At 36.1% G+C, this 13,279-nt stretch overlaps 1 protein-coding gene across 14 annotated transcripts in view; it reads right to left on the bottom strand.

Annotated features, from left to right (window-relative positions):
* Positions 1–13,279, bottom strand: part of MEF2C (myocyte enhancer factor 2C) — a 143,999-nt gene that overhangs the window by 9,801 nt on the left and 120,919 nt on the right. For 8 of the 14 annotated variants that reach the window (XM_073344443.2, XM_073344439.1, XM_073344437.1 and 5 more), the window contains 5 exons: positions 8,533–8,705; positions 7,280–7,303; positions 6,265–6,394; positions 5,338–5,473; positions 1,009–1,041 (listed from right to left, as the gene is read on the bottom strand). In XM_073344443.2, coding sequence (XP_073200544.1) covers positions 1,009–1,041; positions 5,338–5,473; positions 6,265–6,394; positions 7,280–7,303; positions 8,533–8,705 — 496 coding nt within the window. The remainder of the gene's footprint in view (positions 1–1,008; positions 1,042–5,337; positions 5,474–6,264; positions 6,395–7,279; positions 7,304–8,532; positions 8,706–13,279) is intronic. The other 6 variants (XM_073344451.1, XM_073344449.2, XM_073344453.1 and 3 more) reach the window with 3 other exon arrangements.

Genomic DNA, 13,279 nt, shown 5'->3' on the forward strand with positions numbered 1-13,279 from the left:
CAATGTCTATTTTACACAAATGTTTAGTTTACCATCATATAAAATGCATTACACAGACCCAGGCTAATATTATCTTTGCCTTTTGAACAACACAGCAACCTCCCTGAAACATAAATGGGGTTTAATGTAGAAAATCCAAAGGGCAAAAGAAAATGATTTAATTTTAAAGAATTCTATACAATTACTAAACATCAATTATTCATCAGATAACACCAGCAAATTGGTTAAAACTATAGTGAAGAGCCAAATTATCAGGCACACAGATAAACATAGTATGTTGCCAAAGAGTCAATAAGGCTTTTGTAAAGGGAAATCATGCCTCACCAATCTATTAGAATTCTTTGAGGGTGTCAACAAACATGTGGACAAGGGTGAGTCAATCAATATAGGGTACTTGGACTTTCAGAAAACCTTTGACAAGGTCCCTCACCAATGGCTTGTAAGCAATCATGGGATAAGAGCGAAGGTCCTCTCATGGATTAGTAACTGGTTAAAATATACGAAATAAAGGGTAGGAATAAGTGGTCAGTTTTCACAGTGGAGAGAGATAAATAGCGAGGTCCCCCAAGGATCTGTATTGGAACCTGTGCTTGTCAACATATTCATAAATGATCTAGGAAAAGGAGTAAACAGTGAGGTGGCAAAGTTTGCAGACAATACAAAACTACTCATGATAGTTAAGTTCAAAGCTGACTGCAAAGCATTACAAAGGGATCTCACAAAACTGGGTGACTGGTGAAAACAATTGCAGATGAATTTCTGTGTTGATAAATGCAAAGTAATGCACACTGAAAAACAGAATTCCAACTATACACACAAAACGATAGGGTTTTAGTTAGCTGTTATCACTCAAGACAAAGATCTTGGAGACATTGTGGATAGTTCTCTGAAAACAGCTGCTCAATGTCTAGTGGCAGTCAGAAAAAGCTAACAGAATGTTAGAAACCATTACGAAAGGGGCAGATAATAAGGCAGAAAATATAATGCCACTATATAAATTCATAGTACCTTGAATACTGCATGCAGTTCTGGTCGACCCATCTAAAAAAGACATATGAAAATTGTCAGAAGTACAGAGAAGGGTAACAAAAATGAGTGGAACAGCTTCCATATGAGGAGAGATTAAAAAGACAGGGATGGTTCAGTTTGGAAAAGAGACTAAGGGAGCGTATGACAGAGTCTATAAAATTGTAATGGCCGTGGAGAAAGTGAAAAAGGAAGGTGTTGTTCACCCCCTCACATAACACAAGATCCAGGGGTTGCCCAATAAAAATTAATAGGCAGCAGGTTTAAAACAAACACAAAGAAGTACTTCTTCACACAACATGCAGTCAACCCGTGGAACTCATTGACAGGGAATGCTGTGAAGCCTAAAGTCTAACTGGGTTCAAAAAGAATTAGCTAAGTTTACTGAGGATAGATCCATCACAGGTTATTGGCGAAGATGGTCAAGGATGCAGCCCCATGCATTGGATGTCCCTAAACTCTGACTTCCAGAAGCTGGGACTGGATGAGAGGGGATGGATCACTTGATAATTGTCCTGTTCATTCCCTCTGGAGCATCTGGCACTGGCTGCTGTCAGAGGACAGGATATGGGATAGGATGGACCATTGGTTTGACTCAGTATGACTGTTCTTATGTTCTTATAATCCACTCACACTGACATTAATGTGGTCATCTTTTTCATACATTGCACAGAAAACATTTAATAATAAAGGAAATATCAAATATTAAACTCAATTCACATTCAAATCAATGTGAGTGGCACACAGAGATTATTCAATGTACATCAGCTGGGGCAAATATGATTCCCCCTTTGGGTATGGAAGGTTCATTAGGAAGTAGAGTTAGCATGGCTCTTCTGTGCAGGGGTTAGGAAATGTCAGGATGCAAGGAATCTGCAAAGGGAGCTTTGACCTTGTATGCCAGTGAGGTATATTCTGTATGGGTCTCCATCAGTTCTAACCTCCAGTTGGAATTTGAGTCAGGGTGGGAAGAGGCCTGGGGTATTACTGGTGAATCTATGACCACATGGCCCTTGACAACACAGATTTTCATGGAGAGGGAAAGATGACAATATATAGGGAGGGGAGAGCATCCCATATAACCTTTTCTTTTCTCTCATGCCCCGCCCCCCAGGGCTTTTTCTCTGATTTTGCTTTCCTCCTTGCCACAGAATACCTTTATTTGTACATGTGTGTGAGTGAGGGTACCTAGGGCTCAGCACTGGATATTAACCAAGACCTTGAGAATTTACAGTTATAACTACTAACTATTTGGTCTGTTAGTCAAGAATCCTGGAGCAAACTTATGAATCTGAGCCAATCCTTTATTCCATAGAGTTGAGAAAGGTTTGGAGACGCTTCCATCGTTATATAAATAAGCGTCTATATAAAAAATTCTTTTGAATAAATATTGTGGTTGAGTATTTAAGTCTGCATTTTTATTTATGAAACCCATTCTTTTGCTCGTAGCTAAGACTCAAAGCAGAAAATGTGCTGTCTTAGATTGATAATTATGGACAAGGAAGAATGTATGCTATGTAGGGGAGTCATGTGGCTCAAGAAATTGGCAACTGGACACAGAACCTTTCACTTGTAGGTTAGAGCTCAAACCCACTTCAGGTCAGTAGTGACCAACAACTCGTGGCTTTTGTTGATCAACCTAAAATAGGTAGTTCTTAGAGGAGAGGTGTCAAAAACAGGAACACCTTTTCATGAAAAACTGACCCTTTTTAGTAAGAAAAATTTCAAATGTAATTTTTTTTGATCAGCTATAGAGCTGGTAAAAAAAAAAAAAGGCCAAAAACTGAACAGACATGGGGTCTGTACTACTGTGATGTCCTTTGAAATTATCCCTCCCACACTGCTCAGAAACATGGACACTAGTATTGTTGCCAGGCAGTGACTGGACCAAGATGAAGAGCAGTGGTTCTTCTGCACTCGTCTGAGAGCCTTTTCAGACACTGCTGCCAAAACAGCCGCCGCTGGGGAGCACAGATTCATGGGTGCCCAGGCCACCTGGGGCAAGTTGTAATAGTACCTGTGCCATGTGGAGTGGAACATGCGCTGCTTTGTATTGCTGTAGGCACTGGTGACAGACCCCCTGGAGAATCTGCATGCCTCCCCTATTAACTGCCCTGTCTGAGGTACATCATAGGTCTTTCCCAAAGCTTGTTTAATAGAAAACACACATTCATTGTTCTCTTAAGTCCCTCCAAATGAACGTATTAGTTCTGAACATATTAACCTATTTTCCCTACCTTTGCATCCCCTGGGACTCACCTCCCTCAGCTAGTATAATATAGGAATTTGGAGGCAGGTCAACCCCATTTTCAGTCTGTTTGCTCAAATTTCTGAGAATGGCTGAGGGGTTTGGGTACCTAGAGTTCTTACAGAGAGTGGGGCATTTCTTCATATTTTTGAAGTTCGTTAGCTGATTCTTCTGCTCATGTGGGCTGGGTTTGTTCTTATAAATTTGTGTTTGAACTGTGCATTTTAAAGGAATTGTTAAATCACCCAGAGCTTAGGATAGGTGCTTTTGTGTATAAATCTCAATGCACAAAATAAAACAAAGAAATCATGCTTATTTTCTGCATAAGTGGAAGACTCCTCTGGGGCTGTCAGTGAAACAGTTTTCATAGTACTAACTTCACTTGAAAATTATTGAAAAAATAATTTTAAACCCACAGCCCAAAACATGTTCCACTGGGCACAGCCATTAATTTTTAACTTTTTTTGTGATATGAATTAGAAACATATGATGATGTGTGACATATTTAAAAAGGCATGCTGTTTGTTTAGGATTTAATTTATACTTTGTTTGGTTAACCAAATAGTCTTATTATGGTAAACCAATGAAAACAATCAACTTTACAGTACATTATACGGTGATAGCTAACATGTGAGTTTTCAGTTTCTTTAGGATTTTATATCCCTAGATGTACAGTTAACGTGTTTACCCCAAAACAGTACATGCCTCAAAAAGAAAAGCAATAAGGAAGGAATAATGAAGACGTATTAAGACTATTTTTTCTAAATCAGCACATTTTTGGTTGTATGTGTTTATGCAGTTAATATCTGTAACTATGTAACTCTTTTTTTTATAGAAGAGGTATTCAAAAAGTATATGTTTCTTCTAAACCTTTGTTTAGTTATTCCTCTAAAAACCCAAGCCAATGGCGCACAAGAGGTCAGATAATTTACAAAGAGAATTTTGAAGTTTAAACCACATTTACAACATTAAATACTTTCAGATTATGGCAGCAGTCTGGCAAAAAAATTAAAGCTTATGTGTAACATTTGTCTTTTTTGAAAAAGGTTGATTTAATACTTTCAAATGCTAGTGAACTAAAACTTTACTAGTTGATATATTCAGTCACTTTTAATTTGTACTTTTCTCAATGAACAACTTTCAATTCAAGCATGTCTGGCCATATCTTTAGCTATAATGTTTGCAGTGCCAGCATACACCTAGGACTTGGCTCACTAGGATTTGTAGGAGTTCAGCATCTCTGAAAATCAGGCCCTTAAAGTTTATTTCAATTAGCCAATAGTTTTGTTTGTTTGTTAAATGAATTAGGTTGTTTTTCTCTTGTGAATTTCATATTTTTAAAATATTTAAACCATATAGGACTGTTTTATTGTAGGCTTCACATCTACTGGAGAAATATCTTGAAAGTGCCACTAGAGGGCACGAATACATATTCTCTTAGATACAGGCAAACCAAAATTAGGTTTATCTGCTGTCAAATTCTTAGTCACAATTATGTTATACTTCTATAAAGCAGTTTCAAATAAAAGAAACTTGCAAGTCACAGCTGAGCAGATGGAAGTATGTGATTATCAAGCAAGGTTATGGATTCATCTAGGTTAAATCATTATGCTATTCTTATTTATCAGTGATTTAAAAATATGTAAAATTTGCAAATTTTATTTTAAAAGTGTGCACTGAACTACATGGAATCAAAAAGCTTAAGGGAAACAAAAAGCAAAAGAAGCACAATGATGAGTGTACTGTTTTGTTCTTCTGTGTTGGAAACAAAATATCACTTAGACAAATAAAGGATTAGATAAACAACAGTACGCTTTCCTACAACACTGAGAAAGAGCAAGGAAACAGAAGACTGTAGTTTAGCTACCTGCCAAGCTTCTGATGTGATATCAATTTTCCAGTTTTGACTTTTGAAAGTGGAGCTGTTACACATAGTAGACTTTTGTTGATATGTTATCTCATTTATGATTTGGGATTAATTGGGTTACGGAAGCCATTGTTTCTCATGCAAACCAGTGATAAGTAACATACAATGATAGGATAATCTAAGGAATATTACTTACCCCAATTGACTGAGGGCAGATGGTGGCATGTTATGTAGGTGCTGCTGTTGCCAGCCAGTTACTGAACCAAGATGAAGCGCACTGGCTGTATTAAACCCAGAGAGAGATGATAAGTCTGCACTACTCAGTGAGTATTCTAGATATGAAAACAGAACAGACAATAGCTAAATTAAGTGGAAAATAATTAAACAATAAGAAGAACCGTAATTTAAATTTTCATTCATAATGTAATAAGCTTTTTTATCTTCAATATGCCAGTGGTATTAAATTGCACTAACAAAACTGGAGCTTTTCTTAAGTCAACTAATCAGTTTGGGAACAAATAATGCACTAAAAACATCCTCTAATGTATGGAGGCATTTCTGGACATAAAGATCCAGAAATGTTCTTGAACCAAACAGTCATCATTGCCATGCATAAATAGTCATAGATTCATAGTCTTTAAGGCCAGAAGAGAGCATTAGATCATCTAGTCTGTACAGTGCAAGCCACAGAATTTCTCCGTTACCTCTGTATTGAGCTCAAGAGCTTGTGTTTGACTACAGTGTGTCTTCCAGAAAGGCATACAGTCTATATATCCATCTAATCGATGCAGTACTAGTGTGATGTGATTTTCTGTGATGTTTAGCTGTGTGAACCAAAGAAGTGCCCCTTTTAAGCTACACTGTTTAGCAAAAGTCTTTGGGAGAAGGCTTTATAGAGCAGTTTTCCATTATAACAATGCAGTCACTTCTTGAATCCCTGTATGTCTCAAGTCATTTATAGACTCAGAGTAAGCTAATAAGGCTTTCAATCACTTAAAGTAATACAGAATACAAATTCCTCTCTTTGGTCCAACATACATAAAGGAATTTAATTACTATTGACCCACTGCATAGGTCAGTATCTTGCTCTCCCCTACTATTCACATCTTACATTGATACTTACCGGTACCATATGTTGTTGAAATGGCTGATGGGTATCCTCCCATCCCTTGCCCTGGCAAAGTAGGAGTTGCTACGGAAACCACTGGGGTAGCCAATGACTGAGCAGACTGGGAGTTATTTATCCTCTGATTCTTTTAAAGTAAGTAAAATAAACAAATTATTGACAGGTTTAAATCAATTAAATGTATTGGATTTCAGGGTACGTTTTGTGCATGAGATACAACTTAATACAGATTTCATGAAATTAATCATTTAACATGTGGCTTTTATGAACTCTGCCAACCCTATCATTTACAATCCTTCAAGAGATTAGTTGTCACCATAGTAACCCATTACATCAGTATCTCCTAGGAAACCAAACTTGTGACAAGTAAGATTGCTTTATTGTGGGTAGAAAAGAGACCATGTGAAAAACTGATGAAATATGTAAACTCAACTTCCATTGTTTTGCTTTTCATTCAAATGCAAAAATTTTATTAAAATCAGCAATAATGGATTTTATGTTTAATTCAGTAAGCAATATTGCGGCAATGCTGCATAATAAACTCTCTCCAGCAGATGGTGCTCTGGCTACTTCATTCTTTCTCACAGTAAAACAAACTTCAGAAATACTATCTAGCAAAGCAGTTATACATTTGTCTTTAATTCTTTGGCACTGGATATTTCAATGCATAAATTGCACCAAGGAATTCAAATTCTAGGAGCAAAAGGATAAAATGTCCAGAGAACCACTTAAAAAAATCCTAATAAGGTATGCTACTTGCAAAAAAAGTTGTCTACTTTTTAGCATGCTAGCAAAATACGAATAGTGGCTAAACGTCCTTCTCAACGGCTTTTTTTTTTTTTAACATGAAGAGGTTGAAGAATATAGGTAACAATTTCATTCACCTATTCGTTATATACGAAATCAATAATACTGGGAATGCTTAATTTTATTTCAACCACTAAGTCCATATAAAAAGCAGACAAAACAATTGGTTTTTTTTATTATTATGCTGAGCATCACTACCACTTACCAAAAGCAGATCAACATCCTCAGACTGAGAGCACAGAAAAGGAGTGTTAATAATTAGTAAACATAAATATTTATCAGCAGACAGCTTTCAAGCACAATGAATAGCTTCATCTGATAGGCATAACAGGTTAAGTAATTTTTGAATACTGTCTACAAAAATAACATTTCATAAAGCCATTTTTTGTCCTCCTAACGAGATATTTGTCTCAATTGTGAAGACAATCTATCCAGTTTTCAGCACAGGTCTTTGTCTCACTATTCATTATTTCTCTCCAGCCCCAGTGGCTGCAAAGATTGTATAGTAGCACCTTGTGTCAGAGACCTGACCAGTCAAAGAATCCCTTGGAAAGTATCAGTTTTAAGATCCTTGGAATAAATCATTTGATGGAGACAGCTTGTCACAGCCTTGGTCTACTTGAGTGTAGCTCCATAGGAGACTGTATTTATTACTCCTCATCTTTTAAGTAGAGAGCGTCACATTTCTGGGGTTTTAGTTTGATATTCAAAGTTAATATATAATGCATCAGGCTAAAGTAGCCAACTTGCAAGTTGTTTTAATAGCTTGTCTGTTACATAATGGCAAAATATGTTTACAGCACTATCAGGATCCTTTTTTAATCATCCTCACTTTTAATGTTACATTGCTCATGAAAGATTTTGTAGGGAATAGAAAGACACTAACATGAAACACTTGATGACTCAACCTTATATCATAGTCCTCTGCTTCAGCTTTGTTAACACAGACAGGAGATGCATAGCTCCCAGGTTAGATGCTTTCACTTTTTCTTACTACATCTAAGGAATAATTACTGCTTCTCATCATTATAAAATGTGACCCTTATTTCCAGCATGACAGATTTCCAACTCATTTGTTTCTGGTTATTCTGTCATTTGCTGAAGCTCTCGTTGTACGGAAGCTAAACCAAAGTTGTTAATTGCAGACCATGTATAGGACTAAGTTCAATCTTGTAACAAATCTAGGAAAGGATTCTCCAGTCACTAGGAAGGAGTGCCAGGAAGTTGAGAGTGTGCAGAAAACATTTACCATTTTTCTAACTGAATAGAAAAGAGGAGGAAGTAAAAATGACTTCATAAAAAAATATAAATAGACATGGAACCAGTCTACAGCCAGAGTGGACTGGACAATGTCAGAATATAGGGCCTGATCCAAAGCCCATGGAAGTGAATAGGAGTCTATACAGAGAAACAGCCATAGTTTGAAGGGAAAGAAGAAATGCCTAAGGAATGCATTACCACTGATGGCATTGTATTTTTGCTGCCTGGTGGAATAAGCACTCGGAGATCTGGTTTACGGTTGTTCATTCCCAAATTCATTGGGGGCGGAGATTTTGCTTGCATATTCTTGTTCAAGTTGCCAGGTGAGACCAGCAGACCTGGTGAATTTCGGGGGTTGCCATACCCATTCCCTGTTTTTTTGGAAAAACAGAACAAAATGTTAAGAACAGGAGCATGGATTCAAACACATTTCCTAAGGTTGTACATGAAAATTAAAGCTTGATATTAGCAAAACCAGCATATAAACTCACAAAGCTTACTGTGGGTGCAGTGCAAGTGCCCATGTGTGAAAATATAACCCATCTGGTATTTGGAACAGTTGGTTTTGAGACACTTTCCCTCATGGCAGTTGACCTTTCAATGATGCAGTGAAGTAAAATGTGATTATCTGACACTACTGATACACTGTAGAGTATTGTGCACTCAGACCAGCCAAAACCTAACTTTTGTTACAAAGAAGAGTCAGGAAAAGTCAGACAATCTTACAGCTGAAAAAAATGGAGAAAACTGTACTGTGCTTTCATGGACAAATACAAGAGGATTTTGACTTGGCTGACTCACTCCTTTCCAGTTCATGGTTTTGTTTTGTTTTTAGACAAAGAACAAGTATAGCAAGGCTATAATTTCCAGAAAAAGCCGGGGGAGGAATAGGAAGACTCTGAAATGCTTTTCTACTCTCTTCCCCTGACTTTTAGGACCTGATCTTGTCAACAATAAATTCAATGGGAGAAGGAGCATGTCCTTATTTGGAAAATGCCCCTGATATCTTTCCTCCTGCCTTCCGCAAATCCTTGAAACAATCCTGACAGGCAAATGCTTCGAATTGTGCTAATTTGGAAGCAGTTTCTCATCTATAACTGAAATAACACTAGTGTTTGAATAGCAATGAAATTAATGTCTTCCCAGCCCATGAAAAACAAGACCTTTCCCCTCTCACCCATGAAACCCCCTCGCTCTTCCCATACCCGCAGAGAAAGCCTGGGAAAAGAGATGGCTTTGTAATATGCTCTCCATATTCTGGCTCTGTGGGACCAAGGGAGGTAGAGACAATGTACAACCCGACTGAATAATATTAAATCTTTAATACAGACAGAGAGGGAACTCTCACATTTGAATATCAAGAAAACAAATATTAATCAAAATATTCCGTTCTGGGCTCATGTTTAGTTCACAATTAGCAGACTGAGATATGCATTCAAAAAAATAACAAGGGAATATGGGCTTGTAAGCAAGGCACTGACCTAGAAATTGGAAAACTTGGGTTCTGTTCTTAGTACTGACACCAACTTCCTGTGTGATCATGGACAAGTAATCTAATCGCTATGGGCCTCAGTTTCTCCATCTTTAAAATGGGGATGATTGCCGTACCTCGCACAGGTGTGTTTGAGGCTAAATTTGTAGGGTGTACCACAGGAATACCAATAAATAAAAGAATGCATCCTCTTGGTGTAATGTAGCTTGTTGATTTGTGTAATTAAAGTGTGTCTGAGAACTAAGAATATTAAATCATAATATTAATCTGCAAACACATAAGGCTAAATGTATTCATTAGATCAAGTATGATGCTCTTCTGGAAACTTGATGGAAAAAATTAAGATAAAGACTTTAAAGGATCAGAATGACTTTGGATATATTTAACATTTTAAAAAGTCCTGTTCAAAGTTAAGTTGGCTGTTTCTTTTCTCAACAGCATCCTACAGGTAGCAAGATAAAATATGTATTAATTAAAAAGTGGATTTTACGCTGATCAAAACTGAAGTAACAGAGCACTTGCAAGAATTTTTCATTTAGTATCATACAGGTTTTTTTTAATGAACAATTATTTTGAATGTGTATTTGCTACATTTTTAGCCTTAATTAATGCTATGGGTTATTAGAGCGATGGTGATTGAAAGAAGGACATTTTAAGGATGGTATTTTTCTAGAAGCTATGCAGTGCTTTTTTCTTAAGATGAAGTTCAGTTTGACAAACACAACATATGCTTTACTCATGTGAGATCTGGTTTAAACAAACAATCAAATGGAAAATTAGCTTGGTAATTGCAAAAAAAAGCAGCAGCAGCAGCATTAAAAAAACTGTTCAGAAGTGTGGTGAAGTGATCTACAGAAGAAGCTGAAGCGTAGGCAAGGTTTTCTCTGATACTGGTTTTCATATAGGAGCTATTTTGTTAAAAGGAAGTAAAACCGCCTTGTGAAATGTGTTGTAATATGATATGACAAGCATTTGTTCCATGTGTGAAAATGAAGCTGTTTCATAAAAACTGTATGCTTGTTTTTTTTTTTTAAAAATTTTATAATAAACTTTTTGAGATAATCCAGCAAAGGCCATGTACCATAGTGGATTTTTTTCTGCTTCTGATTTTTGGAGAAAAGAAATGTTTAAAATAAAAACAGTACAATATTCCACAAAAGATTTTTATCAACCCAATGAAAGAATTTAATTTATTTAATGAAAAGAATTTAATATCAGGAATATCTTTCCATCATTTAGAAATTATGCTATTCAAAAACATCAGGTTTTTTATATGTATTTACCTACTGATATAAAATATTTTGAACAGTGATGACATTTCTTAGGTTTATATTTTTAGAACATCAAATTATTTTTAAGAACTACTGCAATCTTCTCTTTACCAGTAGATTTCTGCTGTTCTTGGCATATTATGCCAGCTAGCATTTTGGAGCCATATAATGACCATTTCTCTTTCCAGCCACCAAATTGTTTTTCTTTTGGCATAATGTGGAATCAGGAATTTAAGACTGTGGACTCTAAACCAATGATATTGGAACCCATCATTTGAAAATCAATGATGAATACGTGCATGCGGTTTACAGAAGAAGAAGAGCCTGCATTTAAACCAGCTCTCTAAACCGCATCCTCCTTCTTACTCACAAAGCTGTGGCCTGCTCTGAGGCAGCTGTCCTACCTTCAGATAAATCCACCAAAGAGAATGGTCTAATTTACATTCAGAGGCAAAAAAAACTGTAGAAGCCTTCTAATATACAGATTAAACCTTTCTTCATCCTATACTTTAAAATTACACGCCGCCTGGAGAATTATCAATTTAGATGTGACTGTATGCAGAACATCACATTCCACTACCCACTAGAAAGCACAAAAATTATATGTCATATATGAATGGATTTCCTGATTATAGATTATAAGAAAATGAAGAACAGATGGATTTTAGAGCAAGTTTGCTGTACATTTTTATTTGGTTAAAAGCCATATTTTCACTGGAATAGAACATTTTTAAACATTATGGATAGAATTTGTAATGCAAAGTGAAAATAAAAACAGTAGATGTACACATTTTAAAGGGCATATGTCAGAGCATGCAAATTTACAGCACTTTCAATTCAAGAAACTTTAAGCACAAATTGTTTTTTCCTGTTTTTTGGTTTTTTTGCTTTGTTGACTTTAAAGAGAGCAAAGATTTTGCACATAAAAAGAAATTGCTTATAGCGAAGTAAAATAGAGGAGCAGCACAACACTACTAAATGTAGTGCCAGACTTTGTATTTGGATTAACTTCACAATATAAAGAAAAATTCTTTCTGAGCATAGACTCTTTTTCTTTGGCATGTTCCTGTGCCCATCAACCAGGGAAAACTCCCACTGACTTCTGAGAGAATATTGCTTAAGTAAAGATTGCAGGATTGAGCCTTATATAACACCTTTTAAACTCCGTCAGCTCCAAGAAAGAAATTTCTATGCAGCAGGAGCTAGTTAATCAGTAATAATTAATACAAAATGTTAGTCCATGAAAGGAAAGATATTACTTGACCTATATGAGATACATTTTCTCAGTTATTTCAAATTAATTATGTTTAATTGTTCACGTCTATGCTGTAAGAACTTTAAGATGGATTTTCAAAAATGCAAAGTTAGGGCAATGCTGAGTACTTTTGAAAATTTCACCTTCAGTAGCCAGTAAACAGCATTTAAGACCGGATGCTGTATCCCTCACTCAGATTAAAGTCGTATCAGTCAGGACAGCAGGATTTGGCACATATTTTTTTATTCTAAAATGGCACTGTTAACAATTTTGGGCTCAAAGTTAACCAAGTTGGACAGTGATTCCTGTCTAGATTTCTGAAAGTTTTGATTAGTTTCATTTCATCGTTACAAATGCAAGGAAATAAAAATAATAAATGAACAACAACAAAAGAAGAAAAGAAGGAGAAATACTTGTCATGTACGCTGACATTTTCAAAGCTGTCTAGGAGCTTTTGATGCCCAGTTCCCATTAATTTTAATCATAATGGAGTGTCCAAATTCTTGAGGCAAGTTTGAAAATCTCAGTAATAATTTCAAGTTGCCAGCATTACTATTCGCCTACAGCGTTATTTTTCCATAATTCTTCTGAGAAGAGTATACAGATTCTGTTTTATAAGTGGTCCCTGCTCCCTCATGGACATTTGTAGTCATTTGCGTAACCTTGCTTCGTGTGACCAGCAAACCTCTGAAAATATATGTGAAATTCAGAACGACTCTATATAAAAGAGAGAGCCACCTATGCTGTATTTTACCTTGAAATTTATAATACACAAGGAATAAGTGAGAAGAGAATGCAGAGAGTAACAGAAATCTTGCTAATTTTACACCCAATTCTACACTCTTTACTCAGTCTAATCTCCCATTGACTACAAAAGGAATTTTGCCTGAATAAGGAGTAATTAAATGCTGATATATAGGCCTCTAA

The sequence above is a fragment of the Lepidochelys kempii genome, chromosome 5, assembly GCF_965140285.1.
Source record: "Lepidochelys kempii isolate rLepKem1 chromosome 5, rLepKem1.hap1, whole genome shotgun sequence".
Classification (NCBI taxonomy): Eukaryota; Metazoa; Chordata; order Testudines; family Cheloniidae; genus Lepidochelys; species Lepidochelys kempii.